The sequence below is a fragment of the Silurus aristotelis genome (genome assembly GCF_946808225.1).
Source record: "Silurus aristotelis genome assembly, chromosome: 24".
In the NCBI taxonomy this organism is placed as follows: Eukaryota; Metazoa; Chordata; class Actinopteri; order Siluriformes; family Siluridae; genus Silurus; species Silurus aristotelis.
This window is the reverse complement of record NC_139597.1, coordinates 1,213,121-1,225,620: the sequence shown is the minus strand read 5'-3', so window position 1 is coordinate 1,225,620 and position 12,500 is coordinate 1,213,121. Positions and strand designations below refer to the sequence as shown.

At 41.9% G+C, this 12,500-nt stretch overlaps 1 protein-coding gene across 2 annotated transcripts in view; it reads right to left on the bottom strand.

The window, feature by feature from the left end:
* acss3 (acyl-CoA synthetase short chain family member 3) overlaps positions 1-12,500 on the bottom strand; it is a 32,903-nt gene that overhangs the window by 12,711 nt on the left and 7,692 nt on the right. The window contains exons 3-9 of one of the 2 annotated variants that reach the window (XM_083529003.1): positions 10,614-11,124; positions 8,492-8,636; positions 8,146-8,334; positions 7,927-8,061; positions 3,219-3,359; positions 2,983-3,063; positions 2,803-2,898 (exon numbers count right to left, since the gene is read on the bottom strand). In XM_083529003.1, the coding sequence (XP_083385129.1) occupies positions 2,803-2,898; positions 2,983-3,063; positions 3,219-3,359; positions 7,927-8,061; positions 8,146-8,334; positions 8,492-8,636; positions 10,614-10,951 (1,125 nt within the window). In that variant the 5' untranslated portion in view covers positions 10,952-11,124. Of the gene's footprint in view, positions 1-2,802; positions 2,899-2,982; positions 3,064-3,218; positions 3,360-7,926; positions 8,062-8,145; positions 8,335-8,491; positions 8,637-10,613; positions 11,294-12,500 lie in introns of those variants that run through there. The other variant, XM_083529002.1, reaches the window with a different exon arrangement.

Here is a 12,500-nt window from a genome sequence, read left to right as displayed (position 1 = left end):
ATCCTCTTTGGGCCAAAGCTCATGTAAAATGTACTGAGGCAAAGTGGAAAACTGTTTTGTGGTCAGACTAATCAAAATTTATATTTCTTTTTGGAAACCATGGACATCATGTCTTTTGGACTCAGGAGGAGAGGGACCATCTGCTTGTTCTCAGTGCTCGGTTCAAAAAGCTGCCTCTCTGATGGTATGGTGGTGCATTAATGCCTGTGATATGGGCAGCTTGTACATTTGAAAAGCTCCATCAATGCTGAAAGCGATATACAGGTTTTAGAGCAACATATGCTTCCATCAAGAAATTTTTTTTTTTTTCGGGGACGACCCTACGGCATCTATTACAATAGCATTACAATAGCATAGTAGAAGAGTGCGGCTGCTGAACTGACCTGTCTGCAGTGTAGACCACTGGTCCCCAACCCCTGGGCTTCGGACCAGCACCAGTTCGTGGGTCAATAAGTACCGGGCCGCACAGAAAGAATACATAACTTACATTTTTTCCGTTTTATTTATTATCTGATTCTGAATGATGTTTTATTTTGGAAAAAATTCTCAGATTTTCTCCTCCACATCTGTCTATGATTTACTCTTGGAGCAGGTCATGATGCCTCGGTCACATATCTTACCTCCATCCACTACCTTCTTAAAGGAGCTCCGGTCACATGTCTTACCTCCATCCACTACCTTCTTAAAGGAGCTCCGGCCGCTAACACATAATACATTACTGCTAAATTCAAACCCCCAAAAGAGAAAAATGACCAAAAAATTAACACAGTGGATTCACTATAATTTTTATATTAATAAAATACCAGTTTTTATGGTCGTATTATTTTATTTTGTTGTATTTATCTGCCACACCTTAAAGACCGGTCCGTGAAAATACTGTCCAACATTAAACCGGTCTGTGGCGTAAATAAGGTTGGGGACCGCTGATCTACAACATTCAGCATTAAATACATTTGGCACATTATGAAATGAAAACAACAAAGGAAACCCAGAACTGTTGAGCAGCTAAAATCCTGTCTCAGACACATATAGGACAACACCCCCCCCCCCCCCGCCCCCCCCCCCAAAACATCAACAACTGCTCTCCTCAGTTCCCAGATGTATACAGACAGAAGACGTGATGCTACACAGTGGGAAACATGGTCCTTATTATTATTATAGAGGACTTTATTATTTTCCTTAAAACAATAAATATTCTCAGTTTAAACTTTTTGTTTTATTGTGAATAAAACATGTTTATGAGATTTAAAATACATTGCATTCTGTTTTTATTTACATTTTACACAGTGTCCCAACTTTATGGGAATTTGGGTTGTAAAAGTTAATAAAATGTAAATTAATTAATTGGCACAGGAATTTATTTTCTATGATGTATTTGTTATAATATTGAAATTGTTTTATTGTAATATTGTTTAATGTTATTTGTTTTTTTTTTTTATAAATGCAATTGAATTTATTCTCACACTTTTTGTTATAGACACTGACTGCATATCCTTCATCATCATCCATTTTTTAACAGAAGATGCCACCTGAAAACTTGAACTGTAACTTCAGAAGTAAAAGTGTAGCTTAGCAACAGTGATTAGCTACACGCTAACTTTAATTATAGTGGAATTACACGATAATTAAACTTATCAAAAAAGCGAATTTCCGGATCGTTTGGTTTCATCCCCCCCCCCATGTATTTACATCATCTGTATATAAGGTGGTTGTGTGTTAACAGTCCTGCGCTAGTTACCTAAATCACCTCAGCCATTAGTTAACCTGCGCTCTGAGCTCATATTCCCTCAGCTGCCTAGCAACAGGCTTTTCATAACTTTAACCACTTTCAGAACAATAATGTGTGTGTGTGTGTGTGTGTGTGTGTGTGTGTGTGTGTGTGTGTGTGTGTGTGTGTGTTTAATCAGAGAATGAACAGAAGGCTGTGTAATATCAATATTAAATGAGAGTAAAGACTGAGACTGATTGTAAATGTAATTAAAAGGTGGCAAATAAATTACAATTATCTGAGTTGTGAGGAGAAAGTGGGAATATAGCGAAGAGAGGAGGGGTGGATGGGGGGAAGGTGGGGGTGGAAGGGGGGAGAAAGAGGTGGGGGTGGAAGGGGGGAGAAAGAGGTGGAGAGAGGTGGGGGTAAGAGGGGGAGATAGAGAAAGGTAGGAGGGCAGGGAAGAAGCAAAAGTAGTGATGGAAAAAAGGAGAAACGGAAATAAAGAAGGGTGAAGGAAAATTGAGGAAATAAAAGATGTAGAGAGGGGGATGAAGAGGGGAAAGAAAGGGAAAAAATAGAGAGGGAAAGAGAAGGGAAGAAAGAGGGAGATAAAGAGTGAGAGAGAGGGGTAAGAGGGGTAAAACAGAAAGATGCAAATGGAGAGAGTTAGTGTGTTAGTGAGGGAGAGAAGGATGGAAAGAGAGAGAGAGAGAAAGAGAGAGAGAGAGAGAGAGAGAGAGAGAGAGAGAGAGAGAGAGGGAGGGACAAAGGGAAGATAGAAAGAAAAATATGAAGAAGAAAGAGGGAGAAATGAGGGAAAAAGAAGCAAAAGAAAGAGAGGGAGAGAAAACTCCTAACATCATTATTATTACATATATACAATGTGTGTGTGTGTGTGTGTGTGTGTGTGTGTGTGTGTAACAAAGTAGGCGGTCCTTATTTTCTTTGATGTGCATGCTTGAAGACTGCATCTGAACATTAGGACTTCATCTGTGGAGAGCAGGAGCCATGTGGAGTTCAAACTAACTCACACTCACACTCACACACACACACACACACACACACACACACACACACACACACACACACACCTCGTACAGCACAGTGGTGTTGCCATGGAGAAGAGGACCGTAGCAGATGTAGGAGTGTCCGACGACCCAGCCCAGATCAGACGCAGCCCACCAGACCTGCGAGACAGAGGGAGGTAAAGAGAAAGATGAGGCAGGATATGAAAGCCTCCCATTCCTCGTTCTTCTGAAGAGATGACTCACCTCACCAGGGTTCAGCCCATAAATGCTGGACATGGTCCAGTTCAGCATCACGGCGTAGCCTCCTGTATCCCTCACAACGCCCTGAGAGAGGAGCATACAGAGAAACGCAGTAAAGAATGATGGACGGCTAGTTGTGACAGTTACAGTCTGGTTTGCAACTTTCTCCAGGCTGCAGGGGTTCATGAATACTAAAAAAACTGTGTGTGTGTGTGTGTGTGTGTGTGTGTGTGTTGTACCTTTGGTGTGCCAGTGGTTCCTGAAGTGTAAAGGACATAGAGAGGATGATGAGCAGGAACAGACACACAGTCATGAGGACGAGCTGAAGACATCTCCTCGTCCCAGTCCAGGCTGAGCTCTGAGTGTGTGTGCACTTCCCCCTAAAGGAAACATCAAATTATAGATATATATAGTATATCTTCAAATACATACCTCCATTCGTCCCCCAGAGATCTACTTAGGAACTCAGGAGCATGCAGTCCAGACTCAGCACAGGCTGTGACAGGACTTTCTCCATCAGCCACTAAGCTATGGAGAGAAGCTGCAAACGAGGTCCCCCAGGGTTCAGGTCCCCTGTGTGTAATTATTGTTCCATTCTGTCAGATCTGGTGAACGTTTGGGGAACCAGTGGAAGGCGAGAGTGTTTAAATTTTATCGTTTTTTCTTGAATGTCCACCTGATTGAAGTTACATGATTCAGTCTCTATCTTTCCCAGATTAGGAACTGGGATTAATGCCAGAGCCTTGTGAGGACATGGAGGACAAAACGGTACACTGGGGACCAGGAGACAGTGTAAACTCAGGGGACCAGGAGACAGTGTAAACTCAGGGGACCAGGAGACAGTGTAAACTCAGGGGACCAGGAGACAGTGTAAACTCAGGGGACCAGGAGACAGTGTAAACTCAGTGGTGTGAAGTAAAGACCAGGAAGGGATCATCTTGGAAACAAAAACATGCTGGGAATGAGGAAAAAGTGGGAACAAGTACAAGTTGTACTTGTACAAGTACAAGGAGGACCAGTTTGACCTCGGAGTAGAGGAACATGTCACATATTTATTTTAGTATCAGGGTAAACACCTCTTTTCTTTTCTTTTCTATGAACAGTGGTGGATGAAGAACACAAAGCATGTAGTTGAAGTAGAGACACTCATGTGACTCCTGTCATGTGTCTCCAGTAAAACGTTCACTAAAAAAGTTTCACTGGAGTCACATTTTACAAGTACAAAAGTTTATACCTTCAAATGAACTTCAGTTTCCAAAGTAGTGATTTATTATAACTCTAATGTTCCTGTTATCATTTTTATCACAAGATTCTTCACTGAATCACCTCAGTTTCTGTGTAAAGACTCGAATGTGACTCTCAGCACACTGATCTATTAATAGAATAATATTAAAGACTCAAACACTGATTGATTTCTATTATAATGATCATGAACCCAAAACCTTCTTTTAAATAAACGTGTAAACGAGGTCACGTGTGTGATGGTGAGTTCGAGTCTGGAGTTTCTTCATCATTTATTCCTCTCTAAATGTTCTGCTTGATGTTGAACTGATGCTGAACTGTATGTTGGTGATCAGTAGATGCACCGAGCGCCGATCAGAACACGTGTAAAACAGAGTGTGCGCTCGATCCTGATTGGTGACTCGCTGCGTGTTTCACCAGTTACGCTTTTATCCTCGTTAATAAAAAAAAAAGGAAAATGTTGAGTAAAAAGAAAGATTTTTGACTTTTACTGCAACTTCACTACGTTTCAAAGTCTCACCAAATGGAAATAGTTCAGTAAAGTACAGATACGCAAACAAGCTACTGAACTACAGGAACCTTCATTACGTTACGAAGCCCTGCTCCAAAGCACTGACGTCTCCGTGTTAATCCTGCATCGCTCTGCCTGTGAAACTGTGAAGTGTGTGAAATGATGCAGTGTTGCGTGCTGGATGTTTTTATAGCTGTTTTTTCAGTGGGTTTGGGACGTAGATCCAGGAGCTCCACAGTTTTAGATTTAATAAGGGCAAAAATGACATCCTTCCGTAACAAGCAGCTTCGTGCTCATAAATCCTGTCAATGACCACTAATAATAATTAAACTTTCATAGGTAATTCAGAACTTATAAAACAATCTTCTCTGCCACCAACGAATCATAAAGTGTGTTACTTCTTTATCTATTTTGTAGTTTGCTGCAGTAATAACCAGGAGAAGAGCCGAGTATTTCCTGCCTAAACCAGCGGCTGTGTGAAGCGTCTCCCTGATTTGATCCTGTATCTTGCTGACCCGTGATAACAGAAGAGTGTGTGGGTTTTTTTCCCCTCCATCCATCCACTCAGTACACACCTCTTTCAGGATGATCTGGATGGATGGCTGTGGCTGTTATCTATAATAACCAAAACACAGTTGCTGAACTCGATATTCCCTCTGCGACGTTCTGCATTTAAATGCCTGGGCTCTGAGACGGCGGTGTGATCAGCAGCACCGCACTCAGCATAACCCCGTGTTCCTCTCGGAAAATCGTCCGGATTCTGCACACGGACGCCGCTTCAGCTGCTACAGCAGTAACCTCCGACCTGCCTAACGTCTCGTTTTCTAACTGAACGTGCCGTGTGTTTTACTTCCGGCTGCTCATGCATTCGTGTTTTAGATCATTTATTTAATATAAAGAAACAGTGTTTCAGGAACAACACAAACACCAGGTTTCGCTACTCCATGCACTCCTGCCGCTGTGAAACACGTGATGCCGCTGTGAAACACGTGATGCCGCTGTGAAACACGTGATGCCTGCGTTTACTCCACCGACCGCAAACAGACGAACAGCAACGGCTTCCTGTTTTGAAACTATAGAATAATTCCTTTAGATGCAGAATTCATAAGTTGAGCTGAGAAGTCGTCCAGCATTTGGCAGACACTCCAGAGAGACTTACATTTATCTCATTCATACATCTGAGCAGATATGGGAATAAGGGCCTTACTCAGGGGCCCAAGAGTGCCAGCTGGGATTTGAACTCATGACCTTTCGGATACAATACCTTAACCACTAAGCTACCGTCTCTACCATCACTTAAAACAGCTGAGGAGAGCAGGAGAGGTGAATCTCCTGAAAGAGCAGTAACTAGTTGTGGAGCTTCAAGAAGCAGTGATGGAGAGATGCCGTCAGGTGCGAGAGAAAATCTGAGTGGCTGAGTGGAACACAACGAGCCAGGATGCAATTATAGATTAGTGTCAGGAGGACAGCGTGAAGAGCACCACAGAAGGGAAGAAGATTCCGTTAGAAAACGGAAAGAAAACAGAAGGAACGGTCAGAGAGCTTCATGCTAGGTCATGAATAGAGATATTGGGGTTTTGCAATTACATCTACATTAGCATTTCAGCCATGGAGAGCAGTCAAGTAGCAGGAAAATGTGACCAGATGACTGAAAGATTTAAGGGTTAGAGCTCATAGGTTTAAATATTACAGTTTTCTGTCTCTTCACTTAAATAATCGTTTTAATTTCCTGCATTTCCAGTGTTTTTTCTCTTTGTTCTTTTTGGGAGAGCGCTTTTTCCCACTACAGCAACCACAATTAGGTACGGAATTTCTCTGATATGGCGAGCATGCAGCTCATTCAGTGTGGGGAGTGTGGAGTCAGTCTTTCTCCATTGCTAGCGATAATCTGAGAAGCGAAAGTTAGTTTGCTCTTTGACAGGGAAGATTCCAGCATTAGAGGAACGCATCCAGAGTATAGGGAGGTTCAGTGAGTGCGAGAGCAGTCCAGGTTCTGCAGGGGAAAGTCTGGATGCTCTAGGTGGCGTTAGCATTCCCCCGACTCTGGCATTTGAGCCCTCGCAGTGGGGCGAGCTGGTGACAACTTGGTGGTCTACTCGCAAAGCCAAAACTAACACTGAGGCTCTCCCACAGGAGCACCATTTCTCTCCGCTTCACATGTCCAACAGGTTTGCTCTCCTCGGTGAAGCACCCGCTGAAAGAGTCTGAACCCTGAAAGAGCTCTGGTTATAGGAGACTATTTTGAGGCACATAAAATTTGCGAGACCTTTAGGGGCACCTCAGCACAGGTAAAGTGTATAAACTTAGTATAAAATACTACTACTGACGTATAAAGCACTTAACACTCTCACGCTGCAGTATCTGAGTGAACTTCTGTACCAGGATGATCCTCCATGCCTACTTAGATCAAAAGGTGCAGGCTATTTGTTGGTACCTCATATAATGAAGACTCCAGCAGGGGGCAGATGTTTCTCTTATAAACCCCACAGTTCTGGAACAACCTTCCAATCAGTGTTCGGGATTCAGACACAGTCTCAGTGTTCAAGTCGAGGCTGAACACATTTATTTAGTGGAGTCTTTAGTCAGTAGGTGTTTGTGAGGTAAAGGAGCAGATCTGGAGGGATCATGGATATCGAGTGTTTGGTGAACTGGTATATTTGTATGATGTCATCTCCTCACTCTCACACGTTCACTCAGGTTTGTTGATGGTGGTCCTCAAAGCTCCTGTGTTACATAATTTCATGTTTCTCATCAACGGCCTGGAGATCCATGAAATTACGTAACAGGAGCTTTGAGGATTTGGACTGTAGTTAATGTCAACAGTCTGCTACACTGACTCAGGACTACAGTTTGGATCTCCATCACTGCAACTCAACATCGTTTATCTGTAATAAATGGACATTCGTTGCAACCCAGATGAGGATGCAGTTCCCTCTTGAGTCTGGTTCTTCTCAAGGTTTCTTCCTTATGCCATCTCGGCGAGTTTTAAATTCACCACACCGGCTTGTTCATCAGAGACAAACTTACACTTATAAAGAACTTAATCCTTATTTTTATCACCACATTATCTGTGTAAAGCTGCTTTTCATTGAATTAAATTTAATACATACATATTAAGGAGTTAGCATCTCCTCCAAACGTTTTATTTCCTGGTTTAAAAAGAGACCATGGTGTTGTGCTAACAAGCTTCTCACCATGCCTGGACGATTGTAGATGAGAACTTTGTGAGGCTTGTGGCTACTCAGCTCCAGTGCTTTCTCCACCAGAGGAATGTAGTCCACCCTCCGACCCGGCTCAATCCCAAACGATGCCGTAACCAGCAATTTGGGCTGGAAAATAAACACTGAGGTTATCTCCAGAGAAGGTAAACAAAGCTAAGGGTAAGTGCTCATTCAGCGCGAGGTTAAGCTAACCTTGGCGTGATCGATACGAACAGAGAGTTCTTTAGAGGCAAAGCCACCAAAGATAAGGCTGTGAGGAGCTCCGATTCGAGCGCAGGCTAGCATTGTGAACATAGCCTGAGGAACCATGGGCATGTAGATCACCACCATGTCACCTTTCTTCACACCATGCCGTACCAGAACACCTGCCAACGTTGACACCTACACACACACACACACACACACACACACACGAACACACAATTGATGATTATAATAATGATTGTGGTGTTGGTGATGATGATGATGATGATGGTGGTGGTGGTGATCATGTTGGTGATGATGATGGTGGTGGTGAAGCAGTGCAGTAAGGAGGTACTTGATCCAGCAGCTCTCTGTAACTGATGCTCTGTTTTGACTGTGTAACAGGACTGTCATGGATGACAGCAGTCTGATCTCCTCTCCCGGCTTCTACGTGACGGTCCACAGCGTTATAGCACATGTTCACTTCTCCTCCTACAAACCTGGAACACCAACATCCACACCTGATCTCAGACGATCTGTTCTATTGGGTGTTTTTCTTGTTGAATGCAACATTCACATAAAAACACTTCCACATCGTTACCAAAGATAAATAATGCTAATAGAGACACAGGGTTGAGAGCAAGAAGCCCATTCTGGATTCTGATTGGTCAGAAGGTGTTGATTCTTTTTTATACCAGCTGTAAGAAGCATCCTCTTCTTCCTCAGACTACTGCACAGACACATTCTGGAATCAGACTAGTGCAGAGTACGACATGTAGTGAAATACTACCACTATTCACTACTATAATCATTCTGATCATTTCAAGAAATGTTTTTATATTTTTATTCTGAGACTCATAGTAAACATCGTGAATAATTTAGTCTTCAAATAAACTTGTTCAGAAAATTGATGTTATTTTCTTTTAACTTTCATAAACAACCATGGATCTGAAAATACTTTTAAGGGAAAACTTTCTGTTTTTTTTTTATTCTCTTATTAAAAGTAAAGAACAAAAAAAAACAGTGATTATGGCCAATATTATTATTATTAAATATTTGTTTAAATTATTATTTATTATCATTATTATTATTAAATATTTATTATTATAATAAAAAAATTCATTAATTATTCATTCATTCATTCATTCATCCATCCATTTTCTCCCGCTTATCCGTAATTCGGGTCGCGGGGGCAGCAGTCTAAGCAGACCCCCGCCTTCGACTGCTGCCCAATCCTCACAGCACCGTCCCTTACGGTCCCTCCTGCAGGTGGTGAGCCCACGGGAAGGCGGCCCCACGTCACTCCGATGTCACGGACCTTGATATTTCCCTCCTAAGGGACCCCCGGAGCATAGAGGGTTAAGGGCCTTGCTCAAGGGCCCAAGAGTGGCAGCCTGGCGATACCGGGGCTCGAACCCCAGACCTTCCGATCGGCAGCCCAGCGCCTTAACCGCTGGAGCCACCACTCCCCCTACATTAATTATTATTATTTATTATTATTATTATTATTATTATTAATAAATATTATTTGTTTAAATTATTTATTATTTATCATCATTATTATTACAGACCAAGGTCCCCTGGTGGTCTAGTGGTTAAGATGCAGCGCTCTCACCGCTGCGACCCGGGTTCGATTCCCGGTCAGGGAACCATCCCCAGCCACTCTCAGTGCCGGTCCCAAGCCCGGATAAATTGGGGAGGGTTGCGTTAGGAAGGGCATCCAGCGTAAAACATATGCCAAATCAAACGTGCGGAGGATCCGCTGTGGCGACCCCTAACGGGAGAAGCCGAAAAGAAACTTACTTACTTACTTACTATTATTATTACAGACCAACAGATAGACAGAATTGAGTAGTTTATCTTCTAGTCCGAGTCGTTTGTTCTTTTATCACGTGACTCCCACAGACGCAATGCAATAGATCAGTTTTTGGTCTTGGCATTATTGTTACAATAATTATGTGAGTCACGTGACAAACGAACTAATGCTATGGACCGGAAGATATGAGGTGAAGCTCCTTATTCTGTTTATTAGTATTTATCCTTAACTGTATGGTCATATTTGATGTATATATATGCATATATGACATACTTATTATTGGAACTACAGTTAAGTTGGTGCATGTGGACCATTTATTTTATAATGTCTATTTAATTGTTTTGTTTTTATCAAAAGAACGGAATGAAAATAAAAATGTTCATATTAAGATTCAAAGAACCGAGTCACTAAAATGATTCGATCTTCTCATCACTAAAACTGTACTTTCAACCCAACGCGGTTTAACGGCACTAACGGTTTAAAAAGACCCGACGACCAATCAGAATTTATTTCCGGGATTCCAGCGCCGAAGTGGCCACGCCCCTCCGCTGTTTACCGAGTCCTACATTCCGAAGAGTTCCAGTGAAGTTAGCATTAGCATGTGGTGATCAGAGTTGTAGTTTTTACTCCATCAAACAGTAAATAAAGTGTGTTTCTTTACCATCTGGGAAACACTTTATCTGTACAATCCAGCGTCTTGTTCCACTTCTGAAGCCACGTTATGCTGTGAGCAGCTTCACTCCAGAAGCGCTCCGGTTCTTCTGCAGCTTTTCTGAAAGCTTCTGTGTAGGAATCGAGGCTGGAGCAGAAGCGTGGTGAAAACCATCTCCTCACACTATCCCCTGGCCTGATCCACCTGTTCTGCCCTCTGACCCCCAGCTGGGAGAAGGTCGTGCAGGTGAAGCGGCTGATCAAGCGCATGGACATGCTGCAGGTTCCTCTCCGCGCTTTCACACTGCACAGGGAGTGCTCCAGGATCCTGCTGTGGAGTAGCCGCATGTTCTGGAGAAGATCTCAGCTGGGGTTTTTATGGTTTAGTTTTTGCACGTGAAGGTAAAGTTAGTCCTGAAGCTGAGCAGGAGAAAGTGGTTTCATCGAGAAGATGGCTGATGTGGAACTTAAGGAGACATCCAGAGGCCAGAGTGAGGAAAAACCTCACCATGAACTCTGAACTGGATATAAAACCACACACACACACACACACACACACACGGTGTAGGAAGTCTGTAGAGGTTTATTGATGTTCCACTGAAAGTATGAAACACACTGAACTGTTAAAATGTTCACTGATTAAATCTTCTAGAAATATTGTGTTTTTTGTTCTTTCTCCTCCACATGTTCTCACTGAGACTCAGCTGATTCTCCACACAGTTTCTGAGCCCATGAGGTCTGAATAAACATCACTGTCCCTTTTCTAGATTTCCTACTGAAACTTTACACCGGATGCACTTTGTATCTCTGAAGGGTTCATCAGAAGATTCTTTGCAATTCATCATGAATTTAAAATGCAGGTGAGGGGAAAAGTCTGATTAGATGATTTTTATTTTTCATTTTGGAGCAGAACTAAACCAAGTTAAGATCTTATTAAGATTAATTCAATTATTTTTATTTTAAAGATTTTACGGGATAGACATTTTAAAGATAATATTCACATTTGGAGGCGGAGCTAGAGCTATTAAAGTAATATTTAAATTTGGAGGCTGGGCTATACATATTAAATATAATATTTTAATTTGGAGGCAGGGCTAGGCATATTAAATATAATATTTAAATTTGAAGGTGGGTCTAGACATATTAAAGGTAATATTTAAATTTGGAGACAGGACTGGACATTAAAGGTAATTTTTAAATTTGGAGGCGGGGCTAGATAAAGGTAATATTTTATTGTGGAGGTGGGTCTAGAGCTATTTAAGGTCATATTTAAAATTGGAGGTGGGGCTAGACATATTAAAGGTAATTTTTGAATTTGGAGGTGGGTCTAGACCTATTAAAAGTAATATTTAAAATTGGAGGCGGGGCTAGACCTATTAATCAGAATCAGACATAGCTTTATTAAATATGCTTACACACACAAGGAATTTGACCTTTCACCAGGAGCTTCCAGTGCAGGAGAAGTGCAGACACAGTGTAACAGAAGTAATAAAATATTAACGGTAATATTTAAATTTGGAGGTGGGGCTTGACCTATTACAGGTGATAATTGTGGGAGGAGTTAGACCTATTTAAGGTGACTGGTAAATCAGTGTATATAAAAAGAAAGAGGTTTGAGACTAAATATCAAAGCTGCTGATTGGTTGGCCACCGTAACATGTCATTATGTCATCATCAGCTCTCAAAATGTATAAAAACTGTAAAAATATATTAATTAATAAAAAAAGGGTGGAGCCTCAGTATGATCAACAGCTCACAGTGAACAGAGATGAGGAGAAGATGGTTGAGTTGTGAGTGTTTAAACGTTTATCTCCATCACCCAGCAGCTGAAAGTAATTACTTCCCCATGCTGACTCCACACACACACACACACACACACACACTTCCTCAGCTTGAG